Here is a 22,906-nt window from a genome sequence, read left to right as displayed (position 1 = left end):
AACATGTGCACACACTAACAAGTGCCAAGGGGCATGGCATCCCTACACACATTCCCGACACTGCCCTTTCTTCCACAGGTGTCAGTGGAAGCAAGGCCAGCTCAGATACATGCTAATGAACATGCCAAGCCCAGACCCCTCAGGCACACACACCCACATGTGCGTGTGGCAGTCCGTAGGGGTGCAGGGGTGATCACCAAGGATGAGCTTTTTCCCTGGACACAGAAACCTGATGTCCTGCTGCTGTGGAAAGAATACAGCTTTGAAACAAAACAGACACATAAAACCCAAACAAACACAAGCCCCATCACTAACAGGAGACAAGGTGGCAGTGGGAGACAGACATGGTCTTCCACCTCCAACTCTGCCACCGGCTGCTCTCACCCTCTCTGGCTGCCTCAGAGCAACAGCTCCCTGGGGTAGGTGAGCAATGGGCCAGGCCTCTGGAGCAGAGGGGTTGACAGCAGGAGGGTGCTGAGGTGAGGAGTCACACACTCCTTCTAGCCACACTCCCAACCTGCTCAACAAGTCAGCCTCACAAAAGGCACGGGGCTGTAAACACAGATATGGCTGTGTACAGCATCAGCCAGAAAAGCCCATGATGTGGCCTGCAGCAAACAAGCTGCACAGTCGCAGCACATGGACACACAGTTACACACAGCTAGGCAGCCACCACTCCCAGCTGTGTGCACACAGATGAGGACATACACTTAGCCTTACACAGTTGTACATGTGGACATGGCCACATGCATAGTACACATAAACATGCAACCACACACAGCTATACTTGTAGACAGCCATAATACACATGGGCACACCCCTGCCCCTAAGAACATGTGACCATGTCTACACACGGCTGCACATGTGGACACAGCCACGTATATACAGCTGCTCACACAAGGACATGCCACAAATAGCTGTCCACCAAGACATGTCCACACATACATGGCCATAATTATGGATACACGGCTGCAGGACACATAGCAAATGTGTGTTTTTATATGTGGACACATAGCAAAACACATAGCTTTATACATGAACATCATGAACATCACCATACACACAGTTGTACAGACACAGCCACACACAGTTGTACATGAACAAAGCCCCCATAGAGATGCTGTTAGCCAGCCTCACATGCTCCTATAATACAACCATACACAGACACAAAGCACAGCAATACACACACACACACACACACTCACACAGGCACACAGCCATCCACACAGACTCAGCCATGCTCAGGTACAATCATACCCTGATGCTCACCTGGCCACAGCTTTACCCAAGCAGCCCCATCCATCCGTGGTTACACAGAGCCAAATGCATGAGCGTGGGTGCACATGCACACACACAGGTACACAGCCACTGGCAGGCACAGTGGGGGAGCCTCGCCTACTGGGGAAGTACCAGCGTGCAGGCACACTAGTCACAGACACAAAGGCATCCCTTGGAGGCAGATGAAGACAGGCTGTGAGCTCCCCATTCCTGAGCCCTGAAGGGCACCCCATACTCAGCTCTCACCCAAGCCAGGCTCTGCTTGCTCTCTGGCAGCTGCAATGGAGGGGCAGCTGGCCACTGGGGTCACAGAGCAGGACGTGGAAGATCTCTAACTCCCCTCCTCCCCCCACCCCAGGGTACCTGCCATGTTCCTTCCATTCTTTGTCCTGGGGAGGGGAGGCTCCTTCCCACTCCCAGCCTATCTGTACAGCCACCCCCCCACCGCCCCCAACCAAGGCAGAACAAACAAATACACAACCCAAATCCAGGTGAAACAAGTAAATCATTGGCTTTATTCTGGGTCCTGGAAGCTCCACTGTGAGTCTGAAAAAAAGACACAACAGGGGCGGCAGCCCTGGGGGCTGGTGCAGAAAATAGTCCCTGGCTCCTCTGGCCCTGGGAGCCTAAAGGGCAGTGAGGAGAAGGCTTAGCAAGAGGCCTGGAGCAGGGGAAGTCAGGTCCCTCAGGAACCCCTCCTCCCCAAGAGGAAGGAGAAAGAGGGCTGGAGAGTCTGCTGGAGAGTCTGCTCAGTTCCTCAGCAACTGCACTGCAGGAGGGTGCAGGCCATGGGTTACTCCTTGCCCTTCTCAGGGGCACTGGGCTCCCAGGGCCACTTGGTAGTCCCCAGGGGCTCAGTCTCAGGGTCCAGCCGTGACTCCCCTAAGGGCCCCTCGCCCTCCAAGTCCAGCTCCTCAAAAGAGGAGCCGCTGGCACCTGACTCGCTGTAGCTGTGCTCGCTGCGGGTGTCACCGTCATCCCAGCCACGGCTGCTCGCCCCAGGTGACAGTGTGGCAGCTGAAGTCTCCCGGCTGCCAGGGCTCACTTCCAAGCTTATAGAACTCGTGTCACTCATTGTGTCAGCTCCTATGACCAGGAAAAGGGAGCACAGGTTAGCTAGGACCACCCCACCCCCTCCTCCTTGGAGAGGCAACTCAGCACGCAGTGCACTCATGAATAATGCAGCCTCCCGGGCTCAGGGGGCTTGCTCCAGCTGCCCTCTGCCCTCTACCCTGACTGGGGCTGCACAGACAGGGCAGAGGGAAAGAGCTGGGAGGAAGGGAGTGAGGGAAGGAGGGAGGGAGGGAGAGAGGGTAGGAGGAGGCAGCTGTGCACTCTTCTCCCCACTCTAAATTAGCCTCAGCTCCCTGCACCTCCACAAAGCCTGCTGCCCTCCCCCTACATTTATTAAGGGCCACTCAGCCCTGAGGTGAGGAGCTGAGGTAGAACAAAGAGACCCAAGTAGTGTCCCCTCCACCTTCCCCCACCCCCATTTCAAGCTTGGAAAGAGATGTGTCCAGGGCCAGCTACAGAACATCACCCACAGGGCACGAGGACTGCAGAATGCAGCAGGAGGCCCCTCTGCAGCCCTCCCCCGTGCAGGGCTCCCAGGAGCAGCATCCAGGGAGTCAGCAGGCCCCTGCCTCTGGTACACACCAAGTCCCCAATTGAGGAGGGAGCTGAAGTACGAGGAGGATGGAGAAGGCCTGAGAAATACTCAACCAGCTGCAAGGAGGAGGGTGCTGGGATGAAACATGTTAAGGGCTTTCTCTCCCTATGCCTGGGTCGACCCTGAGAAACCCTTACCCACCCCACCCCCAATGACTGGTGCTTCCTGAGCCACAAGATAGCAAAAGGGGATGATGAGAGCACTCTGCTGGTGGTTGGGGTGCCCCAAACCAGTGCTGAGCCAGGTTGATGGCCCAAACTCCTTCTAACCTGCTCCTTCCACCCCCAATACCTCCTCCAAGCAAGCAGCCCCTTCATCTGCCCTGTCCAGGAGCAACCCCTGGGTTCATCTCCCTGGATCAGAGGCACTGAATGCAGGCTGGGGTGGCAAGGAGGAACACACGGCTCAGGCTCGCTGTGTGCAGGAATCCAGACTGGGAGAAAGTGGATCTGCTACCCTTCCTGTATGATGGGGAGAGGGTCAGCTGTCAAACATCACAGAAGGTGAGGGGTTGGCCAGCTTCCCCAGCCACTGTCTCCATGGTGTTGGAGCCAAGCCAGGTGCAGCTGGGGTCTGCTTGGCGCCTGGACTCAGCCTGGGGCTTTCCTTGAGCCTCAAATGGGGCCTAGGTTGGGGGTGGGAGAATTAGGAGGTGGGGGAATTTGGGGTCTCTCCCTACCCCCACCACCCACTCAGCCCCCAGAATATGCCCTCTGGGTGCTACTGGCAGAGGTGAGGTGAGCCCTAGAAGCCCAGGCTGCTGGCCCAGGGCCCTCCTCTTGCTGAGGCCCCAGGTGTGGCTCCCAGGACAGAGGCCTGTGAATGAGGTGGTCAGGGAGCTGGGGGAGCTTTAAGTTTTGGGTAGTTTCTTCTGACCAGGGGACAGGATGCCAGGCCCTCACTGCTCCTTAAATAATGATCAGTGCCCCAGGGACCGCAGGCCTGAAAAGAGCAAAGGAGGGAGACAGTTTCTCCCTGGCCCTATTAAACTGTATGTTCTGTCTGCCCACCCACCCAATGGCTCTCTTGGGACCCCAGGTATAGGAATGTGCCTGCTTCCCAGCATGCTACCTCCTACCACCCAGCTCCTCGGCTAGGAATGTTCAGAGGAAGGAGCCTAGGGGTGCCTCCTTCAGGCCAGGACAGCCTGCTGAAATGAAGACAGCCCCTGGAGACATATATACACTTCAAGCAAAGGAATTCAGCTGGAGGCCAGGCACGGTGGCTCACGCCTGTAATCCCAGCACTTTCGGAGGCTGAGGCAGGTGGATCACCTGAGGTCAGGAGTTCCAGACCAGCCTGGCCAACATGGCAAAACACCATCTCTACTAAAAATACAAAAATTAGCCGGGCATGGTGGCAGGCACCTGTAATCCCAGCTACTCAGGAAGCTGAGGCAGGAGAATCGCTTGAACCCAGGAGGTGGAGGTTGCAGTGAGCCAAGATCATGCCATTTCACTCCAGCCTGGGCAAAAAAGGAAAATTCTGTCTTTAAAAACAAACAAACAAAAAAAGGAATCCAGCTGGGCATGGTGGCTCATGCCTAGAATCCCAACACTTTGGGAGGCTGAGGCAGGATCACTTGAGCTAACAAGTTCAAGGCCAGCCTGGGCAATATGGCGAAACACCATCTCTATAAAAAATACAAAAATTAGCCAAGCATGGTGGTACACGCCTCTTGTCACAGCTACTCAGGAGGCTGAGGTGGGAGGACAGCTTAAGCCTGGGAGGGAAAGGTTACAGTGAGCCGAGATCTTGCCACTGCACCACTCCAGCCTGGGCGATAGAGCCAGACCTTGCCGCAGAAGAAAAAAAAAAAAGGAGTGCAATACAGGGAAGTAGCATCCCTATACCCCCACCAAGATCTACACAGGAGGAGGTCCCAGAGTCCCATGCCTGCATCCCTGGGCAGAAGATACCAGGCAAGGCAGGGCCCTACCTAAATCCCCACGACTTGAAGCCCACCCCCTTCACCCAAATCCCTCCCTCTCACTCTGCCCACAGCCAGTGCAAGACGATCAAATATTCATTGCCTCTCTGAAGCTAAATAATACATCAATGTAATAACAGGCACAAGGCAGCTAATCACCCCCTTTCACCTCCCGGCCCAAGCTAGGGCCACAGCAGGGAGGCGGGCAGGGACAGGCCAAGCCTTGGGCAGTCAGACATCCTGCATGCACCCACCACCAACTGCTGTGTCAGTGGCATGCACCTGGTGGGCAAACACCGAGTCCTGCTGGGGTGTCAGGACAGGCCCTGTGAGAGGTGGGCAGACCCCTTGGCCCCAACACCAGGGAGTGGGTGGGCGGGCTGGAGGGGAGGAAAACAGGCTGAGGAGCTGCGGAATGTGGGAGCTGCCACTGCAGCCAGCTGTAGTGGGTGCCAAGCAGTCCTTCAATGACCCTGACAGGCAGTGTTTGGGAGGGAAGGAAGCTGGGTGGGTGGGTCAAGGAGGGGGAGGCAGGCAGCAGAGGGAGGTCACAGTAAAGTGAAGGCACTCTGTCTTCCTGCCCTGGAGGCTGCCTGGGCCTGCTGACCTTGTGCCATGTCCTGTGCCCACAGTAGGGGCACTGAAGAGTGTCTGCCGGGCACTACCAGGCAGAAGGGAGCTGTACCCCATGGAGGTAATTAAGTGGCAGATGAAGTTAACTGTGTTGGACACAGGCCCCTAGGGAGTAGAGACTGCTCCCAATACCCTTCTACCCAGCCCTAGCTGACACGTCTCCCTAGGGTGACCTTGGCTGTTGAAGACTGGATGGGCAGAGCATCTGCTAAAGAAGGAGGGGAGGAGGGACAGTTCCTCTCCCCACAGCCCTGTACCACTCCTAGAAGTCACAAACTCCACCAGGTTGGCCAAGGATAAGGCCCCCTGGAACCATCTGGGATGTAACCCAGCAGACCCCCTTGTGCCTGAGACAGCCCGGGGTCACAGATCATTGCAGAGGGGTGGGCAGGCAAGCAGCCTTCCAGCCTGGACCTGGGGCCTTGAGGCTGCCAGCAGGAGTATGGGCTGGCCCTGGAGAAAGGCACAGGTGACTGATCTCCTGGCTCCCCTCTGCATGCTCCCTGGTTGTTCCCTGGCAGGGAGAAAGCAGCTGGCTCTGGGTGGGGCCCGTACTGAGGGACAAGAGAACACTTTGCTCCCCTCCTTACCTTCCAGATCTATGCCAATCTTACTTCCTGCTGAGCCCCACCCAAGGGACTCCTTTCCTGAGCAGCCTCAGCCCCCTCCCATGAACATCGAGCTGTCTGTGATCTTTGTTTCCAAGGGTACTCCTGCTGCATCTGGAGGGAATCCAGGCAGGGTCTTTGTATCTGTGTTGCCAGGAGGTAATGTGTGTGAATCCACATCTATGTAGATCCATGTGTCTGGGAACAGGCAACTCCACATGTGGGTCCTCAGGTAGGTGGGTCTCCTTCCTCCCTCTGCCAAGCATAGCCTGACACCCACAGTGCCAACCCAGAGAGGGAGGAGCCTCCTCAACCAAGCCCCTGGAGTCCAGAAGAGAGGAGCTCCAGGAGGGCCCCATCCTCATACCCCACCTTCTGTACCTGTGCCATCCACCTGGGTGTCAATGGCCTCCACAAGCCCCCGCCATTTCCACTCTGTCTCCTTCACCTCAGGCACATAGAAGTCTCCCTGCCGTGCCAGTGGGCACATGAAATGGATCTGGTCTTCCTGGTAGATCTCCAGCCGAGGATAGGCACACAGCTTCCGCTCCTAGTCAGAGAGTGGTAAAAGGTAGAATGAGCCCTACAGGGCCCCTGACTCACTTGTCCCTGGGTGACCCCCAGAACTGTCTATTACCTATTCTGTCCCAGGGGCTGGCTCTGCCTCTCAACCTCTTCCAAGTTCCAAAACCCTGCTGAGGGAGGCACACATAGATCACCCTAACAGCAGGGCCCCATAGTCCAGAGTGCAATAATAGTCTGAAGACCCAGGACGACACCCTAGGGCAGGTGGTAAAAGAACCCAGGACCCTGGCACTGCTCTCCTATGTGTACATCTGAGACCAAAAAGCTGTTCCAGAAGGCACTGGTCTCACAGAGCCATGAAGCTTGGCACCCCTGGACCACCCCAGGATAGGGACCCCATGTGCCCAAGCCAAGGTCTCACCTACCAGACTTTCCATCCCAGGACCCCCTGGCCCTGACCTCCCAACCCTGGACAACGCTGACTGACCCACAGGTATCAGAAGACCAGCAACCCCAGTCCTTAGGCCTCCAGCCCCTGCTCTTGCAGACATGCTACTATAGACCCTGAACAGGGATCAAGGCCAGCTAAACACCACTTCCACTCCCATTCATTCCCCTGCTAGTTTAGAGCTATGTCAACCTCTGAGACTATCAGGTATGGTTCCCATACCTCCTCACATGTAAACTCAGGTTTTAGCTGATGGGGAAGAGGGAGACCCTGGACTGGAAGGTCAGGTAGGACAAGTAGATCTAGCACAGGACATTACCCAGTGGGCTGATGTACCACCTTTTGGGCCCCAAGTTCCAAAAGGCACTCCACCTCCCTCTGCCTAGACACAGAATCCAGTGCTCCCCATCCCCCAATGAGTATGGAGGGGCACAGACATGCCAGAGCCACCCTGAGGCAGGCAGGGACAGCCAGAACAGGGGTCAAGTGCCTCTTACTCAGAGCCTGCCCCCCTACCTTTCCTGCGAAGGAGCACAAATACCCACTATGATGACTGCAAGGCCCCTGCCCTGTCACTGCTCACCCGCCAATCTTCACAACACGACTATTTATAGCACTCGCCCCGCTCTCACCATGAGCTCTGAAATGAGCCTTCCACTTAGCAATAATGAGAGACTTATTGCCTGGCAGGGAGAAGCCACTCCAAGACTCCACTTGTCCACCTGCCTGGCCAACCCTAGGGTTGAGGAACCTCCTTCAACTAAAGCAAGCAAGCAAAGAAGGGTTAAAAGCAAGCCCACGGATGATAAAGGGAAAGGGGAGTGAGCCTGAAAGGTTTATCTAGCTAGGACCCTCAGCAGCCAGCTGAAGGGAGGGTGCATCTAGGAGGCCACGCGGGAGGTGGATGGCCTGGCCCAGGTCTGGTTGTGGCTCAGCCTCTGACTCCATGGGTGATCCAGGCAAAGCCTTCCATCCTAAGTCTCCATGTGCTCAACAGCAAAGTAGAACACCCTAGCCCTGATGCTTCCAAGGTCGGTGAAGGAAAGTCATTATTTTTTAATAGTTGGAGTCAAATCTTCTTTGCCAACCTGGGTGCCCTCGGGGCTTCCTCCATCTCAAGAGTCCATGCCCCTGACACGTCCCATTTCTAAACACACAGATGGCTGTCTTTGCTTCTCTACCCACTCACATACCCACTCCAGCCTTGGTCTCCAGGAGGAGGCTAAACAAGATCACAGTGTCAGGAAGCAGGAGCTGTCAGGCTCTGGGGCCCCTCCAATGCCAGCACTTAGAGGCAGGCATCTGCCAAACCTGAACCCAACTCAGCAAACTGGTCCAGGTCACTGAGGCCAGGGGCAGGGAGGCCCCTGAAGAAGGTCCAGGTCCTTCCCCGGTAGCTAGATGGAAGAAAAGGATCCCTGAATCTAGTCAGGGCATGGCCTTCACCAACATCCTCACACTCTGGACAAAGGATCCAAAGAGTAGTAGCTGAGCGGCCATCACAAGAGCAGCAGACATTTGGCTTTTGGGGGAAGATCCCAGAGGACAGAGCCTGGGTCCACCCAGAGATTCCAGGGACAATGGGGACCCTAGCCCAACCCCTCTCAACACTCAAGCCACCTCCCTAGCTTCCCTTCTGGAGGAACTTGGCCGTAACAAGATAATAAGAGGGAGTACTGCTCTTTCCACCCTCTCCCCTAGGCTGGGCAGCACCAGGCTGCCACCCTGTGCCACCTGTTCTGCCAGCCCCCTCGTTGGCAGGCGGGAGGCAGCTCTGCGGCTGTTCTGCGCATCTGCCTCCTCCGGAGAGCCCGGCTCTGAAGTTGCCTGGCTGTGGACAGCCCCGTTGCCATGGAAACTGCATCCTCCATCCTTGCCGTCGCCTTCATCTCAAAGCCATCAGGGAGAACAGAGGATCAAGGGAGACAGAGGATGGAGAGAAAACTGTGGCCCTGCGACACAGCCCTTCCTTCTCTGCCCAGCTCTCCCTCCTCACAGCATCCCACACAGGGAGCACCAGGTCCCAGAGCCTGCTCCCAGACCCCTGGAGGGGCAGCCTCAGGCCCAAAACTAGCCTGGTCCTACCCGCTGTTACCTGGGGGCCCTGGTCCTCCCTACTGGAGGGAGGCATGGAGCTAATTAAAATGCCATTGACTGTTCAGCCCCAAATCATTATAGCACATGCATCAGGTCCTACCAAAATTCAGACTTGGGCAGAGAAGGGACAGGAAGAAGGCAAAGGAGCAAACTTCTAAGCCAGGCCCACAGGCAGAGAAGGGGCTTGTAGTTGCCCCCTGGCCCTTCCTGGGAGACTGCTCTCCCTTCCATGCTCTGCCCACTGAGCAAGAATGACTCTAGTGGGGGCTGGGGATGGAAGGTGAGGGGCAGGACAAGCTATATGCTCTGTCCCTGAGTGATCAGGCAGAGAGGACAAGCCCTTTCCCTCCCAGCCAGGTGCAACCTCGGAGGGAAGACAGGGTGACCATGGGCTGGCTCTCAGGTCCTTGCTGCACAGTAGGAGCCATGGCCCAGGCAATATGTCAATGAGCCAGTAAATATTGGAAAATCATTGGAGGAAGGCGAGGCCAGCTGCCTCTCCCTCAGTTAGCCCCAGGGAGCCCTTGGAGAGCAGACTGCCAGTGGCCAAGGACACTAGCTCAAGGTCACACTGGGCTGGTCCCACTGGTGAAGAGCCTGGGTGGGCCTGGGGTCCTCCTAGCCCTGGCACATCCCCTTCCACAGCCCAGACAGCCAGCAGTGTGTGGAAGCATTGCCAGGACATGAGAACGTGCTCTGCCACCGACACCACTGGCCATCTAACAAACCCACAGCCCAGAGCAGCTCACTCCCACACACAGACCCAAGGAGACTATAAAGCCTCTTTCCAAGGTGGGAGAGTTGCAGATGTTCACATTCCTCTCCACCTAACAGGCAAAAGTCAGTGAACCATGCCAAGGTGCCCCCAGGGTCTGCCAGAAACTGGATTCAGAGTTCCAGTCCCTCAGACACACCTCCGGGCCTTCCCTCCCACCTGGGTCTTCCACATGCAGAAACAAGATGGGGACTTGGGACACCACCCATGATGCAGGAATTTCTAAGAGACCCCAGACACCAGCACTTCCCCACCACCACCCCACCCTGCACCAACACCTGCTCACTCACTCAGGAGTGTTGGCAAAAAAGGGAAGGAGCAGCTCACCCACCTCACACAGGCTGCCACAGTGCCACTGCGTCAGCTACCTTGGGGACACACCACACACTCCCACCTCACTTCAGCCTGAGTTCATCTCCTGGGCAGGGTGCAGGCATTTACCCCATTCAGCTCAGGGCTCCCACAACAGGGCAAGACTGATACACCAGACCAAGCTTTCCCCCACGGGACCCACAGTGCCTCCCCAGCAGGTCTTTCTGAATTATGGGAGAGGAAGAAAAGAGGTAAGAGAGAGGACCTGGACCTGAACTATCCTCATTTAGTGCTTTGTATTCAGGACATCACCCTGTGCCCTGGCTTCAGCTAGGGATTGGGAGCAAATAGAAGACAGAAGAGGTCAGGCCCAGGACGAAGGCTGATGATGGGTCCCACTCCCAGGCTACCCAGAGGCTGGAGGTTTGCTTAGAACTAGGTGGCTGCAAATGCCCAAAAGAAAGAGGCAATGTGTGGGCCAAGGACGGGTCACATCTCCTACATAAGCTCTAGGCCCAGCAAGGGATGAGGTCTGGCTGAGGGGCCCTGGGCCTTGCCTTACTGTTCACCCTGAGCTACCCAGTCCTATCTATCCTTCTGTGCCAGGCTGGATACCCAGGCAGCTGCACAGCCAGCAAGCAGCTGTTGCATCCCACCCGAGGTAGTGGCATCTCCTCACTGGGTGAAGTGATGCATGCTCATTTTTAATTACAGACACCAACATCCACCTGCCTGCACACAGCAGTCCCTGCAAGTGGGGACTCAAACCCTGGAGGCCCCTCAGGCAGCTGGTCTTCATGGCACATGCATGCTTTGGGGAGGTATAGCAAGAGGCTGCAGCTAGAAGGTAGCACGTTATTATTCTGCCCGGAAACTTTCCTCTCACCCCCACCAGGCTGCCCCAAAGCTTCTGGCCCAGAAGCCAGACCTGTCTGTTGGTGCTCTGGGGCCTTGCCACAGCAGCAGGGAGAGCCTGCAGAAGGGCTGGTGAGCACCTTCCCCTCTCTCTACTCTCCCCTCACACCAGCAGAGCCCAGAGCTCTGAAAATGGCAGGCAAAGGAGACAGGGAGTAAGACAGGATGGCCAGGGAGGGAAAAGAGGAAGCAGGAAGTGGCAGAGAGCATCCCAGGCAGGAGCCTAGGGCGTTGGCTTGGCTACACAAATGGGTAGCTTCCCTCTGGCCCTCAATTTGCCCAAGTATGAAATAAAGGGTCTACAGTCATCCCACCCTGAATGCACCTGATCTTGTCTGATCTCAGAAGCTAAGCAAGGTCGGGTCTAGTTAGTACTTGGATGGGAGACTGCCTGGGAATACCGGGTGCTGTAGGCTTTTGGCCTATCATTCCCTCCCTCTTTCCCTCTTTGGCCAGGCGCGGTGGCTCATGCCTGCAATCCTAGCACTTTGGGAGGTCAAGGCGGGTGGATTACTTGAGGTCACGAGTTTCAGACCAGCCTGGCCAACACAGTGAAACCCTGTCTCTACTAAAAATACAAAAATTAACCAGGTGTGGTGACAGGTGCATGTAATCCCAGCTACCCGGGAGGCTGAGGCAGGAGAATTGCTTGAATGCGGGAGATGGAGGTGCAGTGAGCCGAGATCGCGCCACTGCACTCCAGCCCGGGCAACAGAGCAAAACAAGAAAGAAGGAAGGAAGGAAGGAAGGAAGGACGGACGGAAGGAAGGAAGGAAGGAAGGAAGGAAGGAAGGGGAAGGGAAGAGGAGGGGAGGGGAGGAAGGAAGGAAGGAAGAAAGGAAGGAAGGAAGGAAGGAAGGAAGAAAGGAAAGAAAGGGATTAGAATAGATGATCTCAAAAGAAGTGAGGAACTGGAAAGGATGAATAAAAACACCATTATGTGACGGTAAGAAAACTATACTCAGAAAACCCAAAAAGAATCAATGGAGGGACTACCACAAACATTAAGTCACAAAGGTAACTCAAGCACAGCCCATTTTTCTGTGCAACAGATCAGCCAAGTAGAAAACATAATGGAGGCCAGGAGTGGTGGCTCACGCCTGTCATCCCAGCACTTTGGGAGGCCAAGGTGGGCAGATCACCTGGGGTCAGGAGTTCGAGACCAGCCTGGCTGACATGGTGAAACCCCATCTCTACTAAAAATACAAAAATTAGCTGGGCGTGGTGTCGGATGCTTGTAGTCCCAGCTACTTGGGAGGCTGAGGCAGAAGAATTGCTTGAATCCGGGAGGCAGAGGTTGCAGTGAGCCGCGATCGTGCCACCGCACTCCAGCCTGTGTGACAGAATGAGACTCTGTCTCAAAAACAAACAAACAAACAAAAAAACATAATGGAAACAAGATATAATGGCCCTCTTGGGGTTAGGTCGAGCCCAGGGCCAGCCTGGGAGCCACCGGCTGAAAGGCAGGGAATGGCAGAGGAGCCAGGGAGGCAGGTCCAGGCCTGGGTGGGAACCTGGGGAAGACTGCAGGAGTGGGAAGGTGTGAGAGAGAATGGGGCGGGAGACGGTGTGCTGTGCCTGGCACCCCAGCCTGCTGCGCCTGCTGCCGCCACTGCCTGAAGACTTTTCATTTTCACCTCAGAGCCGGCAGCTCACCACACAATTTACACCTCTATTCATCTCCCTGGCACGACGCAGGCCCTGGCTTCCTCGGTGTCCTGTGGAGGAGGGCCTAGGCAGCAGTCAAGCACAGGGCAGGCTGGGGTATTGAGGGGTGGGGAAACAACGTTTCCCTCTAAGCAGGCACATGGGACACAGGCTCTTAAGCACCTTAGTGCCCAGATGGACTGGGAGGCCCCTAATCCTGCATCCATACCCAGCCTTACCTTTCTCTAGGCCCAGAGGGCCAAGATACAACCCTGGTTCAGCCCTGCTCTGGCCTTCTTGGGCCTGGGCCGTTGTGTGGCCAGACCAGAGGGTTAGGGAGTACAGGAGTGAGTACCCCAAGGAGAGCTCAGCTAGAGCACTGGGTGAGTCAGCCCTGATCCCACTGCTCTCCCTTGCAAATCTGGGAGGAGAGCCACAGCCTTCCAGATGATGGCTCTACCATCGCAGGCTCCACAGCCCACCCCCTCTCCAAGATCCAGCATTCTTAGCAGCTTGTCTGTGTAGTCAAGGACCTTGAGCCCTGTCCTGCTCACAAGCTGACAAACTGGTTGCTGATGATTATCCAGCAGCAGGAAGGCTGCTCGTACAGATGGAGCTGGGAAGCCAAGCACCTGAGAGCCAGAGGAGTCAGGAATTGCCAGAGGGGAAGGACAAGTGGGCAAGTGGGAATGGAGAGGAGACAGGGGACAGAAGAGAGGGAGAGAAGGAGAAGGCCCTGAATTTCTCATCTCCAACTGGTACCTCTGACCTCTGCTCCACTCCTCAGGGAAGTCCTTTCCTTCCCACCTGCATAACTAGACAGCTAGCCTCTCCTAATCTGAGGGCTCAGCTGAAGAAGAAGTTGTTCTGCTTGGGGGAGAGGGGGTGCACTGCAAATTCTCTCCTTGGAATCTCTTTCCCCTCCCTAATTCCAATCTCAAGCTTCCTGGAGAAGAGCAACAGAATTCTTCTTTGATAAGTAAATTCCATCTGCCTGGGGAAGAAGGCTCCCTCTGGACTGGTGACAGCCCAACCCCACAGCACCATCCAGACAAGCTTCAGCCCCCAGGGTCCTGCAGGGCTGCCAAGCTACAATATCCGAGCTGGTATTTTGAGAGTGGTGGCTCCCACGCCGCCCTAGCAAAGGCTGGCTTTGTGCTTTCATTCCTGGGGGAAGGGAGGGAGGTGGGGTAAAGCCAGAGAGGCTAAGGAGCAGGTTCCAGTGCCTAGGCCAACAAAGGGGAGAGGCCTGGCTCCCAACACCTCAATACCCAAGGGTAGCTCCCTAAGGGGAGCCGGGGAAGCCAAGCCGTGGTATGGTGGGAGGATCGCCTCTTGGCTTGGGGACATCTGGGAATGAAAAGTCACTGCTACTTTCAGCTAACTTGCATTATCTTCGTGCAGAATTTGACTGTGGCCTCTGGCTCTTCCTCCCCATCTCCTAGGTACTGAAGAGACTTGAGCTGAAGCCCAGCCTGGATACTGTCACTCATCTGCTCAGACGCCATCAGTGTCTCCCTAGTACCTGCAGGACCCAGCCTATATCTCTTAGGCCCAAACTCTTGCTCCTCTCCTGTACTCCAGCCTCACTGGATACACAAGCCATGACTGCCACCAAGCCAGTATCTCTGCCTGACCTGCCTTCCCACCTGGGGAACACTGCCTACCTTATAGGTGCAGCCCAAACGCCACCACCGCACAAGGGTTGTTTTGCCTTTCCCAGCGAATCTATCCCTCCCCTCCCCACACCCAGGCATGGCTAGGCTCTGTGGCTGGAGGAGGTGGAAGAGGAAAGAGTGCTGGAGGATTGTCACTCAGCTCAGGTCCTGATGCTGCCAAAAGTGCCCTCCTCCCTGTGCCAGAGCAGGCCACTTAGCAGGTGGCAGCACCAGCAGGTAAGCCAGCCCTTGAGATCCAGGGAGGGAAGCCTGGGAATAGAACCGCCTCTGCCTCACTGAGGGTGTGGACAAGAGGCCCGATAAGGTGCCTGCGGCAGCTGCTTCCTGTGCCCAGAGCAGTTGCCAAGGCCTGCCTTAATGAATGCCTGCTGGGCAAGCGGGTACACAGCCTCTTCCTGTGCTTTGCCTCGGCTCCCCCAGCAGTCTCCTAGACCTGAAGCCTCAGCCCCCAACTGTGACTACCAGGGTTGGAGAAAGAAGAAAAGAAAGCCCACCCTGGGGCACCATCCCGAGCATATCCCAAATTGATGACAAGTTCTCAGCCTCTTGGTTCCAGCCCCACTTATGTACAGGATGGAGTGGCAAAAGGCATGTAGCCATCGGAACGATCCTCGGCCTAAGGGACCCAGTCTGGACTCAGCTACCGCTCCATCCCTTGACCTTGGGGCACCTTCCTTCCCTAGGCCTCAGCCTCCCCATCTGTAAAACAATGGGGATGCTGGCTTTGATTAGGACTCTATGACGCCTCCTAGCTGGTTCTTCCATGCGCAGAACAATGACACACACAAGAGACCTGCTGAATAAGTGACTGAGCTGAGATGCCAAGAGGGCCTCCCTTGTTAAAAATAAAGTTTGGAAGCTTCCCACGTTAGCTTGGCAAAGGTGACAGGCAGGAAGAGGGAAATGACCACAGATTTCACATTCCTGTTGGGGCACCCTCACCTGCTTTTTTTTTTTTTTTTTTTGAGACGGAGTCTTGCTCTGTCACCCAGGCTGGAGATCAGTGTCGTGATCTCAGCTCACTGGGCAGTGTCGTGATCTCAGCTCACCGCAACCTCTGCCTCCCGAGTTCAAGCAATTCTCGTGCCTCAGCCTCCTGAGTAGCTGAGATTAGAGGTGTGTGCCACCAAGCCCAGCTGATTTTTGTACTTTTAGTAAAGATGGGGTTTCACTGTGTTGGCCAGGCTGGTCTCAAACTCCTGACTTTAGGTGATCCACCCACCTCAGCCTCCTAAAGTGTGGGGATTACAGGCGTGAGCCACCACACGTGGCGTCCTCACCTGTATTTTCCCGGCCGAGGCCTTGTTGCTCTGCACTGGTGTTTTGGCCCCAGTGTGGACTCAGACCCACCCACTGACTCCCTCAGGGTCACTGAGGCAGACTAAAGGGAAACAAACACAAGGGGTTCTGTGCCCACTGGACAGAACACAGGCTGTGGCCAGGCTGTTTCGAGCTTCCTCACAGCCACTGCTCAACAGGCTGACCCATTTCCACAGGCAACCTGCTGGGGCCCATAGGCCTTAGTTCCAAGCTGGCTGCCCCATAATGCTATCACCCACCACTCAGGAGTTCAGTCACCACCACCCCAGGAGAACTCCAACCTGCAGCTCCCCAGGGTCCCTCCAGGTCCAGCTTCCAATCAGTCACACTCCCCTCAAGACAAGTGCCTCTCTTTGGAGCTCCTGCCCTACCTGCACAAGGGCTGGGCCCTGGTGCCTCCCAGCTCCACTCATACTGCAGTTACAGCATCCTCAGGATCGAGAACAGACATGTAGTGGGCGGGACTGGAGGTGGCATCTGCCCAGTGTTGCCCCTCTCTTAGGACAGAGGTTTTCAAACCAGCTGAGCCTTAGAAGCTCCCTTCCAAACAAAAGCTCAAGACACCTGGGTTGTAAAACTCACAGGCAGAACTACTCCAGGTGAAGCAGGAAAGGGTCTGAGTACAGCTCCCACCACAGGCTGATAGCCACAGGGCACCTCAGCACAGCCAGGGCAGTCTGAGAACTATGGTCTGGGGTCCTTGCCTTACTTTCTTACTTTACTTCCTTCCTTCCCTTTTTTTTTTTTTTTAATGTTTTTACTTTTATTTTTTTGAGATGGGTTTCACTCCTGTTACCCAAGCTAATGTGCAATGGCGTGATCTTGGCTCACTGCAACCTCTGTCTCCTGAGCTCAAGCAATTCTCCTGTCTCAGCCTCCCGAGTAGCTGAGACCACAGGTGCACGCCACCACGCCCAGCTAATTTTTTTGTATTTTTTTTCTGTAGAGACGAGGTTTCACCATGTTGTCCAGGCTGGTCTCAAACTCCTGAGCTGGAGTAATCTACCTGCCTCAGCCTCCCAACGTGCTGGGATTACAGGTGTGAGCCACCATGCCCCCTTCATTTATCTATTTATTTATTTTTGAGACAGAGTCTCACTCTGTCACCCAGGATAGACTGCAGTGGCACAATCATGGCTCACTGCAGCCTTGACCTCCCAGGCTCAAGCGATCCTCCCACCTCAGCCTCCTGAGTAGCTGGGACTACAAATGCCTGGCTAATTTTTTTTTCTGTTTTTTTTAGAGGCAGGGTCTCACTTATGTTGCCCAGGCTGGTCTGGAACTCCTGGGCTCAAGTGATCCTCCCACCTCAGGCTCCCAAAGTGTTGGGATTACAGGCATGAGCCACCACACCTGGCCTTATCCCCTTTAAGCCCCTGGTAAGACAGTCCCAGTCAACCCAGCTGTCCCAGAATTCGGCCACCAAGGTTCCCCTCACAGGCTCACTATATTCGGTGACCCCTCCCCACACGCTTTTCTCCAATTTGATGGTGGATAGTCAGACATTAGTCTGACCTCCAGGGCCACCTGCACTCCCCAGCCAATCAGCCACTACATGAACAATGCCCTGTAACACCCTAAACTTGGGAGAGGAAGCTCAAACCATTTTACAAAGACCCTCCCCCTAAAAACTCCCTGAAATCAGAGACCATGGGGAAGGGCACTTTTGAAAAAGATTCTGGATGGGTCTGGGAGAGAAGTCAGGCATGGGGGCTTGGCTGTGTCAGTCAAACACTCTCAATGGCCTTCCTCACCAAGTGCTACAGACAGATATGAGCAAACTGCACTAGAGACCTTACACACACAATCCCACACAACGAATTCCCAGGCTCATCCCTCAGTCCTGGTCTGTTCCATGTGTCCGAAGCCTTCCCTGGACACTCATTAAGACTGGTGAATTTGGGGGCCTCTGCCCATTGCTCTGGGCTCACATCTGGGCCCCATCTCCCCTCTGCAGGTTTGCAATTTCAAGCAAGCTCTGTTCCATCCTGCAGCTTCCAGAAGATACCCCTTTCCTGGGACTTGGGGAGTGGTCTCCTCCTGTACTAGAGGCCACCTCCTTGGACTCCAGCGGAGCAGCCTGACAAAGCTGAGGCATCTTCCATATGGAGTGATGGTCACACAGTACGCATGGATTCCAGGGGAATGAGTGTTCAGCCTGGGGGCCCTTAGCAGTTTATACGGAGAAAGGCAGAGTTCCAGCATCTATAGCAGTTTGCCAGGCTGCCAAGCGGGGGAAGGCTAGCCAGAGAGCCAGAGGCTGCCATGCAAACCAGGAAAGCTGAGATCAGCCATCCCTTCCAGAATCCCGAGAGTCCTGACAAGTGCTTCTCCTTGGGCCTCTCGCCGTGAACTTCAGGTCCCTCTGTCCCATGAGACCAATCCTGTTCCAGGCTCAGGCACATCTGCAACTCCCGGGACAGCAGCTGCTCTCCACCTCCCAAACCCGAAGCTAAGATCCATTCACCCCTGCCCCTCACCTAGCCTCTGGAGAGGCTGGTGAGCCTGCCAAGTCCTCCCCCCGCAACTCCTGGCAGCAGGGCTCCTGGCCTCTCTCACCCCTGCCAAAGCAGAAAGCTGACGGCTGCTGTCATTCCATTTGAAGAGCCTTCACAGCAGTCCCAGATCCAGAGAGAAAAAGAAGGGTGTACACACGCGCACGCACACACAGTTAAAAGCTGTCGGTGCTAGAAGAGTGAGAAGCAACTAGTCTCATTAGTAATCTCCTTTCTCTGACCTCAGGGCAGGGGAGATGAAGGCAGGGATGGAAGGGAGCCTTATACTCTCTCCTTGCTGTCTCCTGGGCTGAGAGAGGCACAGGGCCACCCCTGTCCACTGCAGGCTGTGACCAGCAAACAGAGCTAGCCCCTTCCTCATCTCTCCCCTGGCTTTGTTCCCCAAGACGCAAGGTCAGGCTAAACACAGGGGCAGAGGCAACCCCCACACCCTGCTGCCAAAACAAGCCCAGGACCTTCGGCCATGCCTCTTCTGTGGGCAGCTGGCCTCTATCTTACTCTCCCCGCTGATGGCCAAGCCCACACAAGCATGCCTCACACATGTCTCTGGGAGAAGCCCCTTGCTCTCCCCCATATCACTGGCTTCCTTGTCTCAACCCCCACTCCAGGAGCACAGCTGACAGGCTCCCATGGGAGCGGGGAGGAAGGAGGAAGGGCTTTCATCAAAGAGGTGACGTCAAAACCAGGCAACTTGTGAAGCTGTCAGGGGCCGGGAAATTTGGACAAAGGTGTCTAAAAATAAACCCCTGAAGCCAGGAAAAGCCTTTGGTGGCTGAGTTGCTCACCACCACACCACATGCCACATGTCCTGTTCTGAGGTCTGGAACCCAAGAAGTCTCTTTCCCAGGGGTGCCCCTCCAGATGGGCCCATGAGGTTGAGGATGGCACCGACAGGACTGGAGAGGCCTTCCTTGAATGAAATGGGGCGGGAGTCCCCAGAGGTGGCACACTAAGCAGGCCTAGGGCACTGGTATCTTCCTTCCTGCCCACACCACCAGCCAGCCCGCCCCCACCTCCAGTCCAACCGCAGCCAGGCAAGCACATCCTGCCCCACACCCCTTCTGGCCACCACCCTCCAGCTCACAAAGGAAACTCCCCTCTATTCTCCCTGTGCCCTTGCCCTATCACCGTGACAGCCCTCCCCTTTCCAGTTATTCTCACTCCTGATTCTTCAAACCTGTCTTTGACCGCCAAGGACACAGCCGGTGACCCAGGGCCTCATTTATTCATTCCTCAGCCCCAACACCAGACTCCAGGGTCATCTGAACTCCCATTTCCATCATCAACGCTGTGTCCCTTTCCCCAAGCTGCTTTGGTGAACAAAGTTGCAAGGATCCTCCAAGTGTACCAGGCTCTCACTCCCACTGACTCTCGTCCTGTTCCCTGACCCCTGCCACTCTGGCCACGCCCTCTGCGCAGCCTTTGCTGCCACAGGCTGTCCACTGCCTACCTGGTCCCACAGAGGCAGGGAGGCACAGGGCAGCCTCCCAGGTCAAATACTGCCAAAAGGCTGATGTCCCCAAATATATCCACCAGCCCAGCCTTTCCTCAACTCCAGGCCACACATACCATTGCTGACTCCACACCCCCCAACTTAGATGTATCTCAGGCAGCTCCCCTGACATAGCCCAAATAGCTACCTTCCCCCCAAAACCAGGGCCTCCCTCAGTTCCCCACATGTCAGTGAAAGCATCGCTACATACTTGCCCACCTGCCCAGGCCAGAGGGGAGCAGAGCCCTCTGTGACTCCCTCACTGCCTGTCCTTCCACAACAGCGAATCCACCCAAAGTCTATCAGTTCTATCCCAAAAGTGATTGTAAATCTCCATCCTTGTCCACAGCTCTATAGCCGCTGGGCCTGCCCAAGCTGCCACCACTCACACTGGGATTCATGACAGCCTCCTAGGCTAATTCCTTAGCCCCAGGCCTAAGCATCTCCACCTGGTCCCAGATCTGTGGTCCAGTCCCACCCTGCCCAGAGATGGGACAGCTCATCTTGTACAGACGTGGCTCCAACTGTGTTATTTTCCTGGTTGGAACACTGCAGTGACTTCCTGCTGCATTTAGACCAAAGCTCTGACTAGAAGTTCTTATCTCCTCTCTAAAGGCTCTTCTAGGACTCTGCCTTGAGGTTATCTCCCTGAGAGGCTGTCCCTGACCATTCTGTCCAAGTTGGTTCCCTGACTTTTCTCACCCTCTCCTTCTCTAGCACACGTCCTATTTTTGTCTGACATTTATTACCTATCTTCACCACCTCACTGTGAATGGCTGTTTCATGCACCAATGTTTCATTCACATTGTGCCCATTATAGCACCTGGCACACAGACAATAAATACAAGTTAAATGAATGAACAATCACGTCCAAGCCCAAACTGGGGTCATTTCCCTAGCAACCAAGTTTACAAAACGTTTAGGGGAGGAGGGATGTGTAACAGGGCAAGTTTTAAAAAAATTTCTGTAGACACAGAAACCCGTCAGATGACCTGGTGACTGGCTCTCCTTCCTCCAGGAAGGTTGGGCTGCCAGCATTGCCAGTAACCAAGTCAGGAAGTAAAGGAAACAGAGCCTGCCACTGCTGCCCCAGCCCTGGCCTCTGGGAGCAGATGTATAAGCCCATGCACAGGCAGGGCCACGGGCAATACATGATTACCTGGGGCCTGCCCAGACACTGGGAGCCTCAGGTCCTTGCTTTGCAGGCCTCCAGCAGGATGAGAATAAAGTGGCCTGTCCATTCATCTGAGCCAGGAGTGTGGGATAAGCACTATGGATGTCTTTGGTCAAAGTCAGAGCCAAACTAACCAGATCAGATTTATGAACAAGTTCTCCATGCTCTTGGGATATGCTCCGGCTTCCAAAAGATCTTGGGCATCTGAAAGAGATGCCAACAACCTCTGCCCATCTTCCTAGCTCCACAGGTACCTGTTCCATGAGGGCCCCAGGGTGCTGCTCTCCCAAAACCACTTCTTCCTCCCATTCTAGGCAGTCCTCCTCAGCTCCACCCAAGGGGCCTGGCTGTCCCCAACACACACACCCCAGGCCTGTGCCTCACCTTGATGTAGGTGTCCAAGGCAGGATGGACACGGCGGGTAGCCAGCCAGATGGACAGGATGGTGGTGTAGGGGAAGGTGGCTGTCACCACATGGCTGGGTGCCGGGAAGGAGAACACCTTGAAGCCAAATTTCTGGTAGAGGTCGATGAGCTCAGGGGAGGGCGATTCCTCACCTTCACTCAGGATGCTGCCCACGGCACATCGGCACTTATCAGGGGGCACCTGGGGAAGCAAAGCATGGGTGTGAGAGTTGGCCAAAGGAAGGAGGCCCTCAGACCTCCTTCCTCCTGGGGCTGTGCCAGATCAGGCCTAAAAGAACCAGCAGCTCTGACAAGCCATGCAGCCCCAGATACCAGGACACAGCTAGCTATTTTCTTACTGGAACCCACCTATGGCCCCTGCCTGTGGCATCGTACCACAGGACTCTCATCTATTCCTTCAACAAACATGCCATGCCCTGTGGAAACCCAGGGATCATAGTGAGGGGTTAGACTTGGTCTCTGCCCTTCTGGAGGCCAGGAGAGGGAAGGGCGGAGAGGACCTCTGAACCATCACCCTCCACATGGCTCCACTAAGGGGGCCCTTCCACCCCACCATGAGACCCTCTGTCAGCCCCCACGCCCCAGGGCCACCAGCAGAACTGTACAGTGGCTGATCCTGCAGCCTGGGTCCAGCGAAATCCTATTAGCTAATTTCCCTCCTATCTCCTGGAGAAGAGCAGGCTTTACAGGCAGAGAAATTATGGCAGGCAAGGGAGCAAAACTGAGGAGTGGTAATAAAGAGCTCAGAGCCCTCCACAGTCATGCCCTAGGAAAGCAAGAACATGTGTGTGTGTGTTTACACACATGCTTGCAGGGTCAGGACCTGGCAAGTGGCTGCGGAGGGGCTGCAGGAAGCACCTGTCAGGACATAGGATTGGGATCACTGACATCTGGGTTGCTGGTGAAATTCTGTGAAGAGATCATCCTCCCCATCCCTCTGGCAGGGCCAGCTACCATCACCAGAGCCTCTAGACTTCTTCTGCAACCCATGGCCCATCCAGGGACCTATCCCACTTCCTAAGTCCCTTCCTGGCTAAAAGCCAAGACCACTGGTTCCCCTCCAAATCTCTGTAGGTTGCTAGTGCCTGCACTTCCCACTCTGCTCGCCTCCCTACCTAATTTCCCTCCTCTGGCTCCCAGAAACCTCAGCCATGTAAGGCTCCTATGTGAGCCTCCAACACTTCCTAGGACTGAATGAAGGCTGCAAGGCCCAGTACTCATTTCTCCTCCTGGCATCAAGAGGCCTCACTTTGTCTCACCTACTGCTACCTGTTTCCCACGTCAGCTTTCCAGGTGCCTAAGTCTGTACCAGCCTTCAGACTGGGCCCTCAGAGACATAAGATCTTGAATCCAAGAGATTCAGCACAGACCTTGTACCCTCAATCCTGGGTTTTGCTCAACTCTAAAGGCTCCTTTCTCCCTACCTACCGCAAAAAAATTTTTTTTGCCAGCAGTTCACCTTC

The 22,906-nt window shown here is 55.4% G+C and overlaps 1 protein-coding gene and 1 pseudogene across 8 annotated transcripts in view; one reads left to right on the top strand and one right to left on the bottom strand.

The window, feature by feature from the left end:
* Nucleotides 1–1,764: 1,764 nt before the first annotated feature.
* The window catches only part of TEX264 (testis expressed 264, ER-phagy receptor), a 33,142-nt gene continuing 12,000 nt past the window's right edge, over nt 1,765–22,906 (bottom strand). For all 8 annotated transcript variants that reach the window (XM_016941188.3, XM_063805880.1, XM_063805879.1 and 5 more), the window contains 3 exons: nt 21,403–21,624; nt 6,500–6,668; nt 1,765–2,364 (listed from right to left, as the gene is read on the bottom strand). In XM_016941188.3, the coding sequence (XP_016796677.1) occupies nt 2,072–2,364; nt 6,500–6,668; nt 21,403–21,624 (684 nt within the window). In that variant the 3' untranslated portion in view covers nt 1,765–2,071. The remainder of the gene's footprint in view (nt 2,365–6,499; nt 6,669–21,402; nt 21,625–22,906) is intronic.
* Nucleotides 11,488–11,606, top strand: LOC112208798 (5S ribosomal RNA; annotated as a pseudogene).

The sequence above is a fragment of the Pan troglodytes genome, chromosome 2, assembly GCF_028858775.2.
Source record: "Pan troglodytes isolate AG18354 chromosome 2, NHGRI_mPanTro3-v2.0_pri, whole genome shotgun sequence".
NCBI lineage: Eukaryota > Metazoa > Chordata > Mammalia > Primates > Hominidae > Pan > Pan troglodytes.
The sequence above is the reverse complement of the archived record's forward strand: the minus strand, read 5'-3'. Positions and strand labels throughout refer to the sequence as shown.